The sequence below is a fragment of the Trichomonas vaginalis genome, chromosome IV (genome assembly GCF_026262505.1).
Source record: "Trichomonas vaginalis G3 chromosome IV, whole genome shotgun sequence".
NCBI classification, from domain to species: Eukaryota; Parabasalia; order Trichomonadida; family Trichomonadidae; genus Trichomonas; species Trichomonas vaginalis.
The window spans coordinates 9,971,592-9,989,030 of NC_067206.1; the positions used below are offsets into that span (position 1 = coordinate 9,971,592).

General features: G+C 34.3%; 15 protein-coding genes, 2 non-coding genes and 1 pseudogene across 18 annotated transcripts, besides 3 other annotated features; 13 read left to right on the forward strand and 5 right to left on the reverse strand.

Annotated features, from left to right (window-relative positions):
- Positions 1–12,187: part of a mobile genetic element that runs on past the window's edge.
- On the forward strand, positions 297–1,103 carry TVAGG3_0061900 (organellar and viral DNA polymerase type B; the record flags this gene model as incomplete). Its single annotated transcript, XM_051221420.1, has 1 exon — positions 297–1,103. A coding segment is annotated over one exon (807 nt), but the record flags the coding sequence as incomplete, so codon positions are not given.
- TVAGG3_0061910 (uncharacterized protein) lies at positions 2,472–2,780 on the forward strand (the record flags this gene model as incomplete). Its single annotated transcript, XM_051221421.1, has 1 exon — positions 2,472–2,780. One exon carries the CDS (start codon positions 2,472–2,474, stop codon positions 2,778–2,780), a length of 309 nt encoding a protein of 102 aa, XP_051106407.1.
- TVAGG3_0061920 (uncharacterized protein) lies at positions 3,164–3,637 on the reverse strand (the record flags this gene model as incomplete). Its single annotated transcript, XM_051221422.1, has 1 exon — positions 3,164–3,637. The coding sequence occupies one exon, from the start codon at positions 3,635–3,637 to the stop codon at positions 3,164–3,166; it is 474 nt and encodes a 157-aa protein (XP_051106408.1).
- TVAGG3_0061930 lies at positions 3,692–5,336 on the forward strand (annotated as a pseudogene). The gene has a single exon. A coding segment is annotated over exon 1 (1,645 nt).
- Positions 5,635–6,469, forward strand: TVAGG3_0061940 (organellar and viral DNA polymerase type B; the record flags this gene model as incomplete). The annotated part of the gene is made up of 1 exon (XM_051221423.1): positions 5,635–6,469. A coding segment is annotated over one exon (835 nt), but the record flags the coding sequence as incomplete, so codon positions are not given.
- Positions 6,980–7,504, forward strand: TVAGG3_0061950 (organellar and viral DNA polymerase type B; the record flags this gene model as incomplete). Its single annotated transcript, XM_051221424.1, has 1 exon — positions 6,980–7,504. The coding sequence occupies one exon, from the start codon at positions 6,980–6,982 to the stop codon at positions 7,502–7,504; it is 525 nt and encodes a 174-aa protein (XP_051106410.1).
- Positions 7,565–8,422, reverse strand: TVAGG3_0061960 (uncharacterized protein; the record flags this gene model as incomplete). Its single annotated transcript, XM_051221425.1, has 1 exon — positions 7,565–8,422. The coding sequence occupies one exon, from the start codon at positions 8,420–8,422 to the stop codon at positions 7,565–7,567; it is 858 nt and encodes a 285-aa protein (XP_051106411.1).
- TVAGG3_0061970 (uncharacterized protein) lies at positions 8,447–8,611 on the reverse strand (the record flags this gene model as incomplete). Its single annotated transcript, XM_051221426.1, has 1 exon — positions 8,447–8,611. A coding segment is annotated over one exon (165 nt), but the record flags the coding sequence as incomplete, so codon positions are not given.
- Positions 9,994–10,779, forward strand: TVAGG3_0061980 (uncharacterized protein; the record flags this gene model as incomplete). Its single annotated transcript, XM_051221427.1, has 1 exon — positions 9,994–10,779. One exon carries the CDS (start codon positions 9,994–9,996, stop codon positions 10,777–10,779), a length of 786 nt encoding a protein of 261 aa, XP_051106413.1.
- On the forward strand, positions 10,810–11,247 carry TVAGG3_0061990 (uncharacterized protein; the record flags this gene model as incomplete). The annotated part of the gene is made up of 1 exon (XM_001320707.1): positions 10,810–11,247. The coding sequence occupies one exon, from the start codon at positions 10,810–10,812 to the stop codon at positions 11,245–11,247; it is 438 nt and encodes a 145-aa protein (XP_001320742.1).
- TVAGG3_0062000 (uncharacterized protein) lies at positions 11,296–11,532 on the forward strand (the record flags this gene model as incomplete). Its single annotated transcript, XM_001320708.1, has 1 exon — positions 11,296–11,532. One exon carries the CDS (start codon positions 11,296–11,298, stop codon positions 11,530–11,532), a length of 237 nt encoding a protein of 78 aa, XP_001320743.1.
- Positions 11,533–11,684: a terminal%2Cinverted (terminal inverted repeat of Maverick-1B transposon ID:TVAGG3_0061820).
- On the forward strand, positions 11,685–12,005 carry TVAGG3_0062010 (uncharacterized protein; the record flags this gene model as incomplete). The annotated part of the gene is made up of 1 exon (XM_001320709.1): positions 11,685–12,005. The coding sequence occupies one exon, from the start codon at positions 11,685–11,687 to the stop codon at positions 12,003–12,005; it is 321 nt and encodes a 106-aa protein (XP_001320744.1).
- A 176-nt stretch (positions 12,188–12,363) lies between the features above and the next one.
- Positions 12,364–12,444: a mobile genetic element.
- Positions 12,445–13,216: 772 nt separating this feature from the next.
- TVAGG3_0062030 lies at positions 13,217–13,288 on the reverse strand. The gene has a single exon. It is a non-coding gene; the product is annotated as a tRNA-Ala (tRNA).
- A 330-nt stretch (positions 13,289–13,618) lies between these two features.
- Positions 13,619–14,308, forward strand: TVAGG3_0062040 (Chain G 40s Ribosomal Protein S6; the record flags this gene model as incomplete). Its single annotated transcript, XM_001320710.2, has 1 exon — positions 13,634–14,284. One exon carries the CDS (start codon positions 13,634–13,636, stop codon positions 14,282–14,284), a length of 651 nt encoding a protein of 216 aa, XP_001320745.1.
- Positions 14,309–14,412: 104 nt separating this feature from the next.
- Positions 14,413–14,484, forward strand: TVAGG3_0062050. The gene has a single exon. It is a non-coding gene; the product is annotated as a tRNA-Ala (tRNA).
- Positions 14,485–14,553: 69 nt separating this feature from the next.
- Positions 14,554–15,121, forward strand: TVAGG3_0062060 (RNA binding; the record flags this gene model as incomplete). The annotated part of the gene is made up of 1 exon (XM_001320711.1): positions 14,665–14,970. The coding sequence occupies one exon, from the start codon at positions 14,665–14,667 to the stop codon at positions 14,968–14,970; it is 306 nt and encodes a 101-aa protein (XP_001320746.1).
- A 93-nt stretch (positions 15,122–15,214) lies between these two features.
- TVAGG3_0062070 (uncharacterized protein) lies at positions 15,215–16,063 on the reverse strand (the record flags this gene model as incomplete). The annotated part of the gene is made up of 1 exon (XM_001320712.1): positions 15,215–16,063. One exon carries the CDS (start codon positions 16,061–16,063, stop codon positions 15,215–15,217), a length of 849 nt encoding a protein of 282 aa, XP_001320747.1.
- A 211-nt stretch (positions 16,064–16,274) lies between these two features.
- On the forward strand, positions 16,275–17,422 carry TVAGG3_0062080 (nucleoside diphosphate kinase family; the record flags this gene model as incomplete). Its single annotated transcript, XM_001320713.2, has 1 exon — positions 16,275–17,408. One exon carries the CDS (start codon positions 16,275–16,277, stop codon positions 17,406–17,408), a length of 1,134 nt encoding a protein of 377 aa, XP_001320748.1.
- Between the last annotated feature and the right edge of the window lie 17 nt (positions 17,423–17,439).

Sequence of the window (17,439 nt, forward strand, 5' to 3'; positions counted from 1 at the left end):
ATAAATTTACACCAAAAATATATTTTAGGTGAAGAGGTGAGATCTCACCCGTTTTCTCACCTGTTTTCTCACCCTCATGAATTTTCATGAATTTCCTTAAGATAGAAAAATAACGTTAGTTTTATTTTTATTTATTTTTTTATTTTGTATGTAAAGATATGATTTCAACAATCGGCACAACAACAATTCAAGCCACAACTACAGCACCAAACTTGCTAGTCATGAATCCTACGTCAATGTTGGTAGAGATGAAAAACTTCATTCCTTCTTCATATACTTTCGAAACAAAAATCCAGAAGATAAAGCAAGAACTGTTAACAAGTAATTTAGACTGTACCGCACAGGATGAAGAAAATGAAGAATATCTTTATGACATGCAGGACCTCATCGACCATTTACCTAAACTACCTGAAATTCAGCAACAAAAACTAACCATTCCCGAATTTGACGAAATTGAAGTCAAAGCAACTGACTCAGTAGAAATAAAGAAGTTCATACGAAAGGTAAACTATGAGTTTCTAGGATATCATTGCAACCATAAAGTTATGGACAAAGATTGCGACATGGTTTATAAAAATATTTCTGACCTTTACAAATCCGAAGAATTTAAGACATACGACAACTTTGTTTCATTAATTGCAGAATGTGTATGGCAGATAAGAGATAAAGATAGAAGAGGTAAAGTATGGAATGAACAGATAAAACCAGCAGCTTTTGAGTTAAAGAAAACCATTGACGCCTTGGTTGTTTTAGCTGGTTTTATTTCAATGTATAACGCAAAAATGAACCCGCAATGTTCTAAATGTAAAGCAGCAATAAGAAAATATAACTACTCAGTCAAAGAGATAGAACGTATGAGAAACGACTATGCAGATTTAAAGAAAGAAGCAGAGAAACCAGCAGAAAATAAAATGGACATGTTAGAATTTCTGAACAAAAACTATCCAACTGCAGAAGATTTCCTTCTGTCTGACGTCAAGAAGAAGTATAAAGAAACTTTCGGTATCGTTAAAACATTCGATGTACTAAAAGAAGAAATAGAAGCTACGAAACTGTTTAGGATTTCAAATATACATCGTACAATTCATGTAAAACGCTTGTGAAAAAAGAGGTGAGAAAACAGGTGAGATCTCACCTCTTCACCTCAACATTATTTTTGCTGAAAAATGACCAAATTTCATGAATTTTCATAAAAGATAAAAATAAAGTTAGTTTTATTTTTATTTATTTTTTTATCTTGTATGTAAAGACAGTAATGTCAAACATTGAGTTTGAAACAGTAAGAAAGATTGACAATGACACCAAAGTGGTTAGAATTGGTGATTTAAACGTAAGATACTGTAAGAAATACAACAAATATTCTTTGTCAGACATTATAACACCTTCTGGAAAGAAAACAAAGGACTGGGTTAGAATTGCTTCTACTCAGAAAATTTTGACAAGAAATCCTGAGCTCATGATATCAGTAGCATTTCATGGAACAAGAGCATATCTTATAGACAAAAGTCTTATACCAATAGTTTTGTTATGGTTAGACCCAGTTGTTGGATATAACTTCATAACTTATGGTTCATTCGACTCAGAACGTTGCAGTGAAGGCTTACTTTACATCGTTCAGAAACCGAAGGACTTCAACACAAAAAGATATAAGATAGGAAGGACATATAATATAACTCAAAGATATGACAGTACAGTCAATAGAGTCAAGGTTGTGTTCGTTAATGATATGAGAGCTGCTGAAACAGAACTGCTTGAAGTTTTTGAGAAAATGTATGGTGCTCCCACGAAAGGTAAAGAAACGTTTGAAGTAGATGAGATAGATAAAGCTATAAAATTATTTGACGAAGTTGCTGAAAAATACATGTAAAGCGTTTATTTTTGGTCTTTTGTGAAAGTCAGAAAATAACGCTAATTTTTTTCTAACAAAAATTTTTATCTTGTATGTAAGACAGTAATGTCAACATCAGAGAACACAACAACTGCTATCGTTCATGAAGCCATCAATGAAGAATACGAGTACATACAGTATAACAAACAGTTACGTCTCATTCGTTCAGTCAAAGATGACATGTACCAAATGCAAAGTATAATGAATGCTCTTCGTTCTACAAAGCAAGCATATCATTGGTTTGAAAACCAACAGACAAAAGAACTTTTAGAAGAATTTTCTCATATGATTGCTTCCCTCGGAAAACGAGAGAAGAGATTCCGTACGAAAATCGCAAGAATTTGGCACCTGGTTTGAAAGGTTATTATGTTCATAGACTTTTAGTAAACGCTGTAGCAATGTGGGCTTCACCTCGTTATGCTTGTTATATTTTCATGATGTTAGATGAACTATATAAAGCAGAACGTGGAGAGATGGAAAAGAAACTTCAAGCAAAAGATGAAGTCATTGAATCCAAAGACAAAAGCATACAGAAAAGAATACCACGTTCAGTACCAAAGGAAAGGAAAAGAGTTATAAGTATATGATTTATATTGAAGAGTTGGAGAAAGAAGAAGATAAAGATATGGTTATGTTGCATTTAGTCAGAAGAAACAACAAGAGCTTTTATGACTTAGCTAAAATATATAAATCTGACAGAAACTGGTTCTATCGTGAAAACTTACCGATTTCAATGACACCGAATGAGCAAATAAAGGAAATTGTCAAAAATACTCTTCCTCAAACACACTATGACATCAAAGGTTGCACAATACTTACATTCAAAGAAGACTTAACATTACTGAAGGAAAAAATAACAGAATATTTCGATAACTTCAAAGAGGAAGAATGAAGTCACGACAACATTAATGATGAAGTCACGACAACATTAATGATGAAGTCACGACAACATTAACGAAGAGAGAATGAGGTGAAAAAAGAGGTGAAAAAATGGGTGAGATCTCACCTCTTCACCTAAAATATATTTTTGTGCTATATTTACACTCATTTACGAAGAAGTCATGAATCCTACGTCAATTATGTTCGACACTGTAAGCATTAACGATAACATTAACGATAACATAAACGATAACATTAACGATAACATTAACGATAACATTCATTTCCGGGCTAGTTCTCTAAATGTCATGTTGTCATCATTTTTAAAAGAAGTTAATTAACCTGGTGACATGGTGACGTGGTGACACCATCAGTTATTCAAAAATATATTTTTGCTTAAATAGCTTCAGGGTCTATTTCTTCAACCATTTCACTTCCTTCGTCAATGTCAATAGAAGCTTCTTCAACCTTTGGTAAGAATTTCTGTATAACATCTTTGTTCGTTATTGTCTTCAGAGATGAAGGATAATATTTCACATTTGTTTCACCCTTCTTATATTCTTTCTGTTCGGAAAGATTTAAAGCAATACTGAAGAAGTCAATGTTAGAGTTCTTTATGACAGTATAATGAGTATCTTTGACATTCACGAAGAAACTCTTTTGTTTCAAAACTACTGCTAACTCTTGTGAAGTATAACGTTTGCGGTCAATGACGATAGCTAATGGTCTGACATACTGACCAAACTTAGATTCTTTCACAAACTTCTTGTTAAAGATAACATTAACATTTGAAGCATTATTGAACTCATTCTTGATGGCAGTAGCGAGAGCATTGTATGAAAAGAACTTGCAATCTTGCATGTGTTTCATTAAAATAAAAATATTAAATTATTTTGAAAAATAACTTTAAAAAATCTAATCTAATTTTTTCATAAAAATTTTTTTATTTCCTACTAAAGATGTATCGGAAGTTGTCTAAGTTAGAACACTCGGAAATAAAACAACTTCTTACAGAAGCTAACATAGAAGTAGCAAAACATTACGCAACAAACAAAAAAGCACTCGCTGACATCCTCAATGACTATAATGGTGCAATAAGTTATGATAGAATTCATGAGTTCATAAAGCCGCAACGCGGCGAGGACGAAGTCCATGCAAGAGCATTTCCTTTAAATGACATTGCTATTGACTTATATCATAGACGTTCAGTACCTCATGAAGTAAGAAGAGAAATGTTTGACATAACAAATGCAAACGTTGGTGAAACAAGAAGAAGAGACGACACACTGAAACAACAGAGAAGAGAGATGTTTAAAAGTGCTATAGAACAAGTTCGCAAAGCTAACGATGTCATTCGTTCCATTGACGACAAACCAAAAGAAGGTGAGAGATGGTTAAAGAAAGATGAAGAGAATAGGAAGAGAAATGTGAAGTCAGAAAATAGACTCATTGACTTTAACATCGAAGCTTTAGATGAACCAAACAGAGACTACTTACACAAACATTTCGGTAAGGTTTTCATGAGACTCTTAGAGAAGATTAAAATAAACTCCCAACAAAGATGGATGGTATGTTATAAACTTGGTGGAAAGTATGAATGTTCTACGTTAAACCTCAATAATATTGGAACATTACTACATCAGCTCTTGAAGGAGAACTTTATATCAGAGATAGAAGCAAATGCTGCAGGTATTGTTGAAATGCACTATGACTTCTTCTTGACAAACATAAAGAATCTTACTGAAATAAAGATGTATGATTTAACAGAATATGAAGGCTTAACGATGTCAGATGTTAAGAAAGGAAAGCCAAAAAAGAGACCATATAGAGATGAAAGCACACTGACAAATGACCAGAAAGCCATTTTGGAAGCTCTTAAGCAAACAGGAAACCCAGCACTTATAGAAAGCTTTTGGAAAGATAATGGTGAAAAGAAGTTTTATAAGAAGAGAAGCGGTCAGTTCTGGAAGTATCTTTGCACATTACCTATAAATCTTGAACGCTACCAAATTTTCAATGAATTGAACAAAAGAACTACAGCACTTATGACAGAAGACAATTGTTTCGTTTATGCTTGCATTCAGGCTGGAGTAGATGGAGAGACTATTGACCACATGAGAGAAGTCATTCGTGTTAGAGACTTTCCTCAAAGTAAAGTACAAGAAATTTCTGACGCAACAGGTATAGCATTTAATGTTACCATTGGTTATTTCAATGACTCAAGACATAATGAAATAAAGAGATACATACCAAAAGAATGTGAAACTGTTAGAACTATTGACTTGCTTCTTGTTGAGGACCACTACATGCTAAACGAAAGATTACCAATGACAACATATTTCGTCAGAAATTACAAAGAAATTCTCAAAGCTTGTGGTGGAATGAACATTGAGAAACAAATGAAGATTTATACAAAGAGAGAAGATAAATATGTAGTTCGTTATGATAGAACAACACCGTTATGGGATGTTATGAAAACATTGTGGGAGTGCAAATATTTCGAACCTATTTCTTATGGAGAACTTTTCACATATACGACTGACTTATATAAGCAGAACCTTGCACCATTTAAAGATTTGACATATGCTCCAAAGTATTGTGTACAACTGAAGAAGAAAGCCGAGTCAAAAGAAGTAAATAAAAATAAGTGCAAGTTCATTCCTGAGCACGTTTTCTTTGCTGACTTTGAGTGTAGCACAGACGGCTTTCATAAAGCTTTTAACATCTGTTATGACAGTGAAGATGGTTCAGTGAGTGAAAGCATTTGGGGTCAGAACTGTGCAACAGAATTTTTGGAACGACTTCCTGACAAGAGTTTAATATATTTCCATAACCTCAGTTATGATATAAACTTCATCTTAAGACACATGACAGAAGTGAAAGGAACTCCCATCATTAAAGGTTCACGAACAATGCAAATAACTGGCTTATATAAAGGAAGGGCAATTATTATAAAAGACTCTTACAGTGTTATAAATAAGAAGCTTAAACTATTTCCTGCTATGTTTAACTTACAAACAGGACCGAAAGAAGTATTTCCATACAACTACTACAGCAGTACTTTGTTAGCAAATGACAACAGAACTGGTGTCATTTCTGAAGCATGTAAGTTTATCCGGGATGCAGATACATTCATGAAAAACATAGATTCCATCAAAGGTTGCAGAATAGATGAGAACCACTTCGACTTAGAAAAGTATAGCACATTTTATTGCAAACAAGATGTAAGAATTTTAAGAGAAGGTTTTGTTAAGTTCCGCAATGACATATTGAAAGAATTTGATTTAAACGTTTATGACTACGTTAGTATTTGTTCAATTGCTAACAAATTATTTGAGAACAGAGTGTACTTCCCGAATGGAAATTTATATGACCTCTCAAATAAACCAAGAGAATTTATTTCACGCTGTATTCAAGGTGGAAGATGTATGCTGTCAGATAACATTAAACAAAAGAGCGAAAAGAAACTCATTGCTGATTTCGACGCTGTTTCATTATATCCATCAGCTATAGCAAGACTTTATACTTTAGAAGGTATACCGAAAGTATTGAAGGAAGAAATGTTAAGCACAGAGTATCTCATGAGACATTTATTCAATGACGACCAAAAGGAACCCATTGGTGAAAAGTTTATGTCTGGCTTCTTTGTTCTCATTAAGATAACAGAGATTGGAATACATAGACACTTTCCTTTAATAGTTTGTGACCCTGAACTAAATCCAGAACTTAACGTTCCCAGAAGTTCACACTTGCTGTTTAATGTATGTTGACCATATAACATTACAAGACCTCATAAAATATCAAGGTGTCAAATGTGAAGTGTTGCAAGGATACTATTATGATGGAAACAGAGATATTAGAATAAGAGATGAAGTAAAGAAGTTGTTTGAGTTAAGGTTAAAGTATAAGAAAGAAGGAAATCCTTTGCAAGAAAATATAAAGCTCATTCTGAACAGTATTTATGGCAAAACTATTCTATCTCCTATTGAGTCAAAAATAACCATAGTAGATGACAATGATGCTATAAGATATGCCATCAGAAACTACAACCATATAGTGAAGTTCGAAGGTTTGGATGGTTCAGATAAAACTATTTTCAAGCTAACGAAAAGCATTTGCAGACACTTTAACTTCTGTCCACTTGGTGTTAACATTCTGTCTATGTCGAAGAGAATAATGTGTGAAGTATTCTGTACTGCTGAGGACTTAGGAATGGACATCTTTTATAGCGATACGGACAGTATGCATCTCTACAATGAAGATATCCCTCGTTTAGCTGAAGAGTTTGAGAAACGTTATGGAAGAGTTCTCATTGGTAAAAACCTTGGTCAATTTCATAGCGACTTTGCAGAAATCACACCTGGAAAACAAAGTTTAGCATACAAGTCAATATTTTGTGGAAAGAAGACTTACATAGACTTACTCACGAATGATTTAAATGAAGTTGCATTTCACTGCAGAATGAAAGGCGTGAAGCAAGATGTTATTGCTTTAACCGCTAATGAAATGTTTCCTGACTCTGTTCAGTGTTTCTATGATGAAGATAAAGGTTTAATGGTTCCGCAAGGAACATATGACAAAGACTCTGAGTTCAGTTTAATGAAACTTTACAAAGCACTTTATGACGGTCAAGAGATTGGATTTGACTTATGTAAGTCATGTCAACCTTGCTTTGAAGAGAAGTTTAACTTCTCAATAACGACTAAAACAAGCTTTATTCGTAAGTTGAAGTTCTGAGGTCATTTATTTTTGTCAGCAATGAGGTCATTCGTGATAAAAATAAGCCCATGTGGTCATTTACAATACTGCGATGGTAGAGTTTAAGAGTTGTGCTTCAATGTAGAGACAGTCCTTATGGTCTAGAGGTAGCAAAACAGGTGCTTTATGGTCATGAGTGGAGAACATGTCTATCCAAAACTCACGATTGAAGCCAGTTAATTTATAGTATTTAGGGTTAGGAAGTGGTGAAGTTCTTGTATGACCAATGAACTCATTTTCAACTCCCTTACTTAAGTTTGAATATAATATAGCTTGCTTTCTATCCCAAATACCTGGAAATCTAATTTCGGAAAATTCATTTTTCCTCGGAAGCATTGCATCATAATTGAAAACATTCTTGAAATCATCACTTGGTTCAGAGATTTGAAATCTTATACGTAATGGATTTTTTTTCTTTTTAGCTACTTCATTGAATGGTGAGAATACAATGAATTGACAGTCATGAGTTCCATCAGCATTTTCATTAAATTCATAATGAAAGTCTATAAGTTGTGGCTGACTACCTTCTTCTTTCAGTTGTGCAAGAAACTCACGTAAAGGCTGTAAAGTTTGTACTTCAATGTTGAACTTTTTCTCGAACATCTCATTAAATGAAATCATACATTGTTGCAATGTTGTATCGTCTTTAAAGTATTTGTATATGTGAATGTTTTGGGCGCTTAAAGACTGTTCGTCATTTTCTATCTCGACTTGAAGTATAAAGTCAACCTTTCTGAAAGCACGTGTTATATACATAGATGTTATGCCAATGTACTTCTCTTCATTTATGTTCACAATCCAGTCTGTTGGAAACTTAAACGTTACTCTGTTCCCCTTTATTTTGACGTCAGGGTTTTCACTACTGAACGCAACAGATAAAGGTATTTGTCTATACATTTAATTCGGATAAAAATAAACCATTTACTCTTTCTTTGCTTCAGCTTCTTTAGCTTTTGCTTCAGCTTCTTCTCTAGCTTTCTTCGCCAGCAAACGTGGGTTCTTTTGTCTTCCAGCAGCTAATGCAGCAAGTTGTTTTTCACTAAGTTTTCTCTTTGGTCTCTCTGGCTTTTGTTCTTGTTTTTGTTCCTTCAGTTCGGATAAAATTTGCTCACGAATTTCTTTCTTCAATGCTTCAACATCTATGACCCCTTGGGTCTTGTCCGTAGGGCTTGTCTGAGTCATTTGACTGCAGATAAAAAACAAAATTAAAACTTTAACCGATGTAAAATGAGCTTGTCAAAATCAGAGCGAGAGTCTATTATATTAAATGACGCAAGAGGAATACAACATCCTTTCTATTACGTAAGTCAGAGTAAAGATGGTAAAATATACGTAAGAAAAAGAAAGGTTCCATTAGCGAATGCAGAAAGCGACAACATTAAGGTGTATGGCAAGGGTGAAGTCCATATAAAACCTTCTGTTCAAACTGAAAAGTCAATAGAACAAGAAGAAAAGAAGCCAGATGTACTTTCAATAACGAACCAAGAGCTTATTGCAAAGTTCGTGAATTTCATTGAAAAACAAACCGAGTCAAAGAACCCTGACCCACCAGTGAAAGAAGTTGAGACAAAAGAGAATGTACAGTTCATTGAAAATGTCAAGAAACAACTTCCACCACGAATGCCAAGAAGAAGAGTGAGAATAATGAAGTAAATAGATATTTTTATCCGAATCAAAGACATGCAGAACGAACAGTTAAACGAATTTACTCCAGCAGAGCATATTCATCAGATTCGCTCATATTTCGATATCATAGACAATGCAGTTCAAATTGGTGACACTAATAGAAAATATTCTGACGCAAAGATTCCATCACAACCTGGAACTGCTAAAGATAACACATGGTAACATTCAATCTCTCACCTCCTGGTGAAAATATGTTGGACCTTTACAATACATTCATTACGTATAAAATGGAAGGTCAATTTATTGTAGATAAAGAAATTGGTTCAGGTTCCAATAAAACAAACCCACCAGGATTTTGGATTGGTTTCGATGACGCTTTCTATGCAGTTGCTGGATATCAAATCCTTGCAAATGGTCGTATCGTATATTCTCAAGACAACGCAAGAGAAGAAGCATATATAACTTCAAACTCACAAACTACCGAACAAATAAAGAAAGTAGATGTTTTCTCAAAGACTCGACATGAAGATGTATGGAGTCATTCGGGAACATGCAGAACAGGACAAATTGTTAGTGGTCCAATTACAGCAGGAAAATCATTTGATTTTAAGCTTCGTTTAAGAATTCCTGTTAGAAGATTCCTTCCATTAGAAGCTATTCGATTTATTCCAGCTTTTGCAGGAAACATTCAGCTTAAAGTAAAGTTCAGTAGCGACGCCTTACAATGCACATCTATATCTGTAAATGATATCATTGCTTTCAATCCAACTCTTAAAGTTGCATTTGCTTCAGATTCAAATCCACCGACAAATAAATTTGTTCCATGGAATGAACCATTCACTATGATAACGAAGGCAGTAGAAGCTAGTGGAACAGTTACTATTACAACTGTAACCCAGCAACTATTTCGAACAAAGATGGATTTTAATGAATGTTTCATTCATCCAAAGTCATTCTCTTTAGACCCTAACATTTATACAGAACTTGTAGAACATTATACAAACGAGGCTTTATGTTTTCCTGTTAAAGTTATGGATTGGATTCCTATGGACGGTTCATTCTCAAAGAATACAGATAGTTCAAGTGCAACATTTACAGCAGCTTATACGCCTATTAATGTTAAAAGTATTTGGGCACTATTTAGAAAGAAAGACAACTATTATGTTAATTTTGAGAACCCTAAGTTTAAATATCTTCAGCTTTCCATGGGAGCTTATGGAAATATGCCTGCAGAACCTGAAAAATCATATGGACCTGTATTTTATGAAATGGTTGCGAACGCCTGCAATACAAATAATGATATGATAGGATTTAATGAAGATGTTATGAGGTCATTGGTGGATGATGGTAGTGTGGAACATAAATGGGATAGCTATGACAACACACATTTCTTATGTGGTTTTCCAACAGAAGTGGACTTTTGCTTCCAGCAAGGTCAAACATCTACTGCTCCAATAACATACAAATTGTCTGTTAAAGGACCTATTGAACTAGCAACTGAAAATGTACCAAAGCCACTTATTGGATTTATGAGGGATTGTTGCTTTGCCATTCAAGTGCGTGCTAATGGAATCCCAATAATAAGATTAGATGACTATAACTTAGCTACGGACGACAGTGAGGAATAAAGGATGAACGTTTATTTTGAAAGCTTATAAATGAGTTCTTCATCAAGCTCTCGTGAACCTTCACCATCTATGAAACAAACTTTACCAAACGATTATGGAGCACCTATTGAATATTTCTTACGAGCTGCACAATGGCAAAGAGCAGTCTCACCAAGGTTAGGTGTTCCACCAGCTCCTGTCAAAAATAGCATTTGGTCAAGTCCTTATATAAGATATGGTCTCCCACTAGGTTTGCTAGCTACAGCAGGAGCAGTTATGATGTTGAAAAGAAATAAAGCAAATGTTGTAAATAATACTGAAGTAGCTGAAGTTAAACAAACTCCAACACCTTCGCCAAAACCTTCAATGACTCCTGAACCTATGGAAGTACAAACTCCTGTTCAAAAGTCAACTCCTAAACCGACTCCAACATTTAAACCAGAACCTACTCCTCAAATAAATCGTAAAACTCCTGCGTTTCCTTACTGAAAAAATAACGTTATTTTTATTTAATATTAAAATTTTTATTTGATTGAAATGACAAATAAAGTCACTGAAGCAATGAAACAAAAGTTTTTGGTAGAATACATTAAATCAGGAACTATTCCAGAAGGTTTTTACATTCATACTATGAAGGATGGTAGAGTTCAGTTTAGAAAGATAAAGCAACCATTAGATAAAGAAGGAATTTTGAGAAAGATTAAACTTCATGAGGACAACATTGCTGAACTTAAGAAGAAGTTAGAAGAGTTGGAGAAAGGAAGAGAGTTATAAAGCAATGAATTCAACAGGGTGAAAAAACAGGTGAAAAAAGAGGTGAGATCTCACCACTTCACCTAAATATATTTTTGGGCTATGTTTTCATACGTGTGAGGGTGGTGATATCATTAATTTTTAAGTTTATTTTTTATTTTATTTTTATATAAATGACGAAAACTATTGAGATAACAAACTACAACGGTCATGAGTTCAAGAACTTGTTCTTCGTTCCTCGTGAAAATACATTCTATCAGATACGAGGGAGAAAGGGTAAAGTTAGTTTGAGCGTTTATGACTACAAGCATAATGGAAAGTTTATAAAAGCAATAGATACAAACGGTAAGCGTGTTTCATTAGCTTTGTCAAAACTTACTAACATTTATTTTGACAGTGATTTTGACCTATATGAAGAAGAAAGTGAGTCAGAAGAATATGAACTGTTGTGTGAAGCACAGCAATGGGAGGAGTTGCAATACTTTTGTAAGTGAGAACGTTTATTTTTTACATTAGTGAGGTGAAGTGGTTGGCGGCTTTGTAAATATTTAAGGTTAAGTTAGTGTTGTCGTTTGTGTTGTAAAATATACGTTAATGGTTTTGTAAAGTGTCAAATTCACATATCAGGGGTAAGGAGGCGCGCAGTGCCTCCGTACCCTTGATATGTTTACTAACTGACAAGAGTGCATTGTGCACTCTTGTTTGTCATCCCATATGATACTTCGAAAGTTTCTTTACCTTTCGTGGGAGCACCATCCATTTTTTTGTTAGTTGCATATTATATATTCAAACGATTTTTAAATAATGTTTCTATCAAATGTGTAGTGATTCCGTCCCGATTAAAAATTGAGTACTTTCATCCCGATTTATCGGGATAAAATTGAATACTTTTATCCCGATTTCCCGATCAATTCCGATGCCGCCTGGACACACAATTTTTTTTTAATTTATTTTATAGAAACCTAAAAAAATTTAATTATTAAATTTAAAAGACAAAATTATATAAAATTATTCTCATTTTATATCCAAAAATTTTGAAAAAAAAATTATTTTTCAGGAATTCGAATTAAATTTTTCCTAAATGTTAGTCGCCGTTACGGTTTTTTCTTTGGGGGCGAGCTTGCGAGCCCCCAAAAAAAGAAAAAACCGTAACGGTGAGCTCACATTTCGGCATAGTTTAAGTCTAGGTTTTGCATTTTAAAATGTTTGTTACCTTATCTTCTTTCAAAAAGTGGCAAAAATTTGTTTGAAATTTGAAAAAGATATTTTTATTTGCATAAATGACATTCAACTAAGCTGTAGCATGATTCTTTTGCATGCTCTAGTTTTTTTCTCAGTTCAATCTCCTTCCATACTCTTGCTTTTACCAGTAAGATCGCACCAAAATTCTCAAAAATTAAGATCTCCAAATTTTATGTCCAACTCCAATTATCAAACGCCCTCATTAACGCCACTCATTGCCATCTTTCATGCATGAGAAATCGTTATTAGAAGATTTTTTACGGCTAATTATCTGATTCAATTCAGATCAATACTCAAAGCCCCATTATTTATTTATAAATCCTTGTTTGTCGCCTATGCGAATAAAAATTCTTTTTATATTTTAAACAATTTTTTTTCACTTTGGAAGGAGAAAGGTGACTAACATTTTAAAAATGCAAAAACCGACTAAACTATTTGAAAACAAAAAATAAAAATCAAAAAATGGATGCAGGGGAGATCGAATCCTCGGCCTCAACAATGCAAATGTTGCGCTCTACCACTGAGCTATGCACCCTTGACAAATTTTCTTAAAAATGTGTATTTTTAATGAATTTTAAATAATGAACTTCCACACGATTGAAAGAAAACTTTGTTGAAGTGTTGATAATTTGCATATTTTGATGCTAATCTAATAAACACTCGCCATGAATTGGTTATATCGACTATTCAAAACACAATACTGCAAAGATTTGGAAATATTATTTAACTTTCATTTAAAATTGATAAATAAAATTAATAAACATAATATACAAAGTCTATTTTTAATATTAAAACCCCAAAATATATTGTGATGTAAAAGTGACACCTGGTCCAACTGAAATTGAGAGACTTTGTTTGAGATTGTCGGCCTTTCTTTTCGATGAGAATTACTCTTGCTTATCCAGAAAACGGCACACAGGTTGTCGTTGATATTGATGACCCAGCTGCCCTCAACGCTCTCTACGAAAAGCGTGTCGGCCAAGATATCGAAGGCGAGAAGCTCGGCGGCCAATTCAAGGGCTACCTCTTCCGCATCGGTGGTGGCTTCGATAAGCAGGGTTTCCCAATGAAGCAAGGTGTTATCACACCACGCCGTATCCGCCTTCTCCTTAAGACAGGCGCTTCCTGCTACCGCCCACGTAAGGATGGTGAGCGCAAGCGCAAGACAGTCCGTGGCTGCATCATCTCCGACGAAATCTCCGCCCTCCACTGCGTTGTTCTCCAGAAGGGTGAGAAGGAAATCGACGGTCTTACAACAACAGCCGTTCCACGCCGCTTCGGTCCAAAGCGCGCCTCCACACTCCGCGCCATGTTCGGCATCACAGATTCCAAGTTCGATGCTTCCAAGCTCGTTCTTAAGCGCGAAGTCAAGCCAGGCAAATTCACATCTCCAAAGGTCCAGCGCCTTATCACAGCTCGCCGTGTTGCTCGCAAGAACCGTATGCTCAAGGAGCGTAAGGAGAAGCGTGAGGCCACAAAGAAGAAGGCTGAACAATACCAGGCTCTCCTCAAGCAGCAGCAGAAGCAGTAAAATATAAATATTTAATCTACTAAATTACAAATTCTGTTGAACAAAGTATTTTAGAATGATATTAATTTTTGATTTAAAGATTTTGGAAAATTGAATTATTAAATTAAATTTTAAACAAAATAATGTAAGGGTGCATAGCTCAGTGGTAGAGCGCAACATTTGCATTGTTGAGGCCGAGGATTCGATCTCCCCTGCATCCATTTTTTGATTTTTATTTTTTCTTTTCAAAAATTTTACTCCCCCTAATTTCATTGTGAAAATAAAATCAAATGCAGGAAACTCCTTTGAAAATATATGTAAACAATCTTCCTCTAGATATGGACGAAAACGCAATAACTAAGTATTTCTCTCAATAAGGACCAATAATAAATACATTTTTGATGGTTGATGAAACAGGAAAATTCAAAGGTATGGCTTTTCTAACATATCAAAAGGCCTCAGATGCTAAATATTGCATAAAGGATTTGAATGATGCTAATTTTGAAGGCAAAAGGCTCGTAGTTAGAGAAGCAAAAAATCAAACGAATTCAATTAAAGATCCAAATAGGAAAAAGGAAAAGCCACCACCATTCCAAATTTGTTCGGATATTAAACAGACTCCTGAAATTGTTCAATACGTTGGTATGTTGAATCAATTGAAAGAAACATTCTTACGAGCTTGCGAAAACCTTGCTAAAGAATCTTAAGTTAATTCAAAAATGGTTTGTATTATGTTACAAGAAAAAAGAAAAGAATTTATCATTAATTTTTTTTCGAGTGGCTTAACTATCCTATTACAATCTTACATTTGTTATTAATAAACGATAGAATATTATTTATATATACTTTCATTATAAAATCTTGTTTCCTGAAATATCCAAAAAAAAACTTTACCAAAATTAATTTTAATCACAAACAACAAAATATTTTGTACAAAAACAAATCACAACACTATTTTTCTTCTTCTAATTCGCATTCAGCGCATTTAATAAGGAATTGACATTCTTGAATTAGTTCTGTTAAGTCATCTATGGAGAAAGCTTCTTCTGTCAATGGTTTGTATCTTCTCAAATCTAAATTTTTAGAAGCACTTTCTAATATAGCAGATCTAGATTCATCAATGTTAGCTGTTTCTGATTGTTCTTTGAGAGAATCGTAAATCTTACGTTTATCACGTGCTGCCTTTAACTGTTCTAAAATATCATCGTATTCTTGCTCAAAAGCTTCTTTTTGAGCCGAAATGATATTTACTTGATCTTGAAGATTATTTAACTTTTTGCGTAGCTGCTGAAGATCTGGTGGCTCTGTTGATTCTTTTTCAAGTAATTCTTGTTTACCTCTGAGCTCAACTTGCTTTTTAAGTAAGTCTGATGATAATTTTGCTTGCTTTGCTTTGAGTTCTGTTTCTCTTTTTTGTTCAGCAAGAATCGAATCTTTAATTTCATTAATTCTTTCCTGGATTTTATTCTGTTGAACTGCCTTTTGCTGCATATTAAGTGATTTCTCTATATTTTTATGCATTTCATTTGATTTGTCTTTCATTTCTTTTTGAATTGCTTTTGCTTTTGCAATTTCTTGCTGTAATTCCAAAATACGTTTAGATGTGACTTCTTCACTAGGAATATCTGTTCTTTGCATCAGAGCTGACATTAGTTCTGCGATTTTTTTCTGTTCTTCAACTTTATTGCGCGCTATATCAAGTTGTTCTTTCAAATTCTTGCGTGTCAGATCAAGTTCTTTAACAGAAGCAATAATATCTTGAGATTCCTTTAAAATTGCTGCACGAGGACGCGCTCTCATAATTTTTATTATAAACTGTCAAAATATTAGAAAATATGAGGAAATGACCAATAAAGCAAGAAATTAGAAGTACATTGGTATTTAATATTGGATCTTTGATTAAATATCATTATTATATTTTGCTTTACATTGTCAAAAACATTTATTCTGACGCTTTACAATGAAAAATAAAAACGGTTTTAGAAAACGTATTTTTTAAACATCCAGAAAAATGGAAGTTGAATTTCCCAAATACGCCTTCGCTCTTCAATATTTTGATACCCCATCAATGTTGCTTCGTGACTATATCATCCAATTTTATACCGAAAGAGGAGAAATAGATATTTACGATTGCCGTGCAAAAAGAATGATTCTTAGAAAAACATTAGAGCACAAAATATCACTTTCAGATCTTTACGTAGGAAATAAGATTTTAGTTAATGGTCGTCAATACGATATTGTCGACTACGCAGACGAATTTACACGAAAAACACTTGGCAACCAAATTCAGTCTACATACGCAATGATCAAACCAGGATATTCTCAATATTTAGGTGAAACAATCGAGCGCATAAATAAAGAAGGCCTTCAAGTTGCAAAACTCAGAATGGGCTATATGTATCGTGAAATTGCAGCTAAGTTCTATGCTGAGCATCAAGGTAAGCCATTTTATGATACACTTGTTCGTTATATGACAAGCGGACCAATTGTAGCTATGGAACTTGTTGGTCAAAATGCAATTGCCAAATGGCGTCAAATTATTGGCCCAACAAACCTTGACAATGCTAAGGCCCAAGCTCCAGAATCATTGCGTGCTAGATTTGCCCGCAGTACAACAGAGAATTTCGCTCATGGATCAGATTCTCCAGAATCTGCTAAGCGTGAGCTCGGAATTATCTTTGGAGATAACTCCATCCGCCTTGTTGCTTCTCATCAGGAGTCCACACTCTGTGTTGTTAAGCCACATATTGTCAAAGAAAATTTAGCCGGACAACTCATCCAAATGATCACAAAGGCAGGCTACCAGATTGTTGGTGCTGCTATGGAGTCTTACGATATACAGGCAGCTAACGAGTTTTACGAATGTTACAGAGGTGTAATAGATAATTATATGGAAATTACAACAGAGTTTGCTTCTGGCCCATTAATCGGCTTGGAGCTCAAGAAGGAGGGATCTTTCGATGTTGTTCGTGACTTCCGTGAACTTGTTGGACCAATTGATATAAAGGTCGCCAAAGTTATTCGCCCTGAGTCAATTAGAGCTAAATTCGGAAAGAACCAAACATATTGCGCTGTTCATTGCACAGATATCCCAGAAGAAGCTGAAATTGAAACCAGATATTTCTTCGAACTCTTTGATCATTAGATAAACTTACTTTTTATTTGATTTAATAACT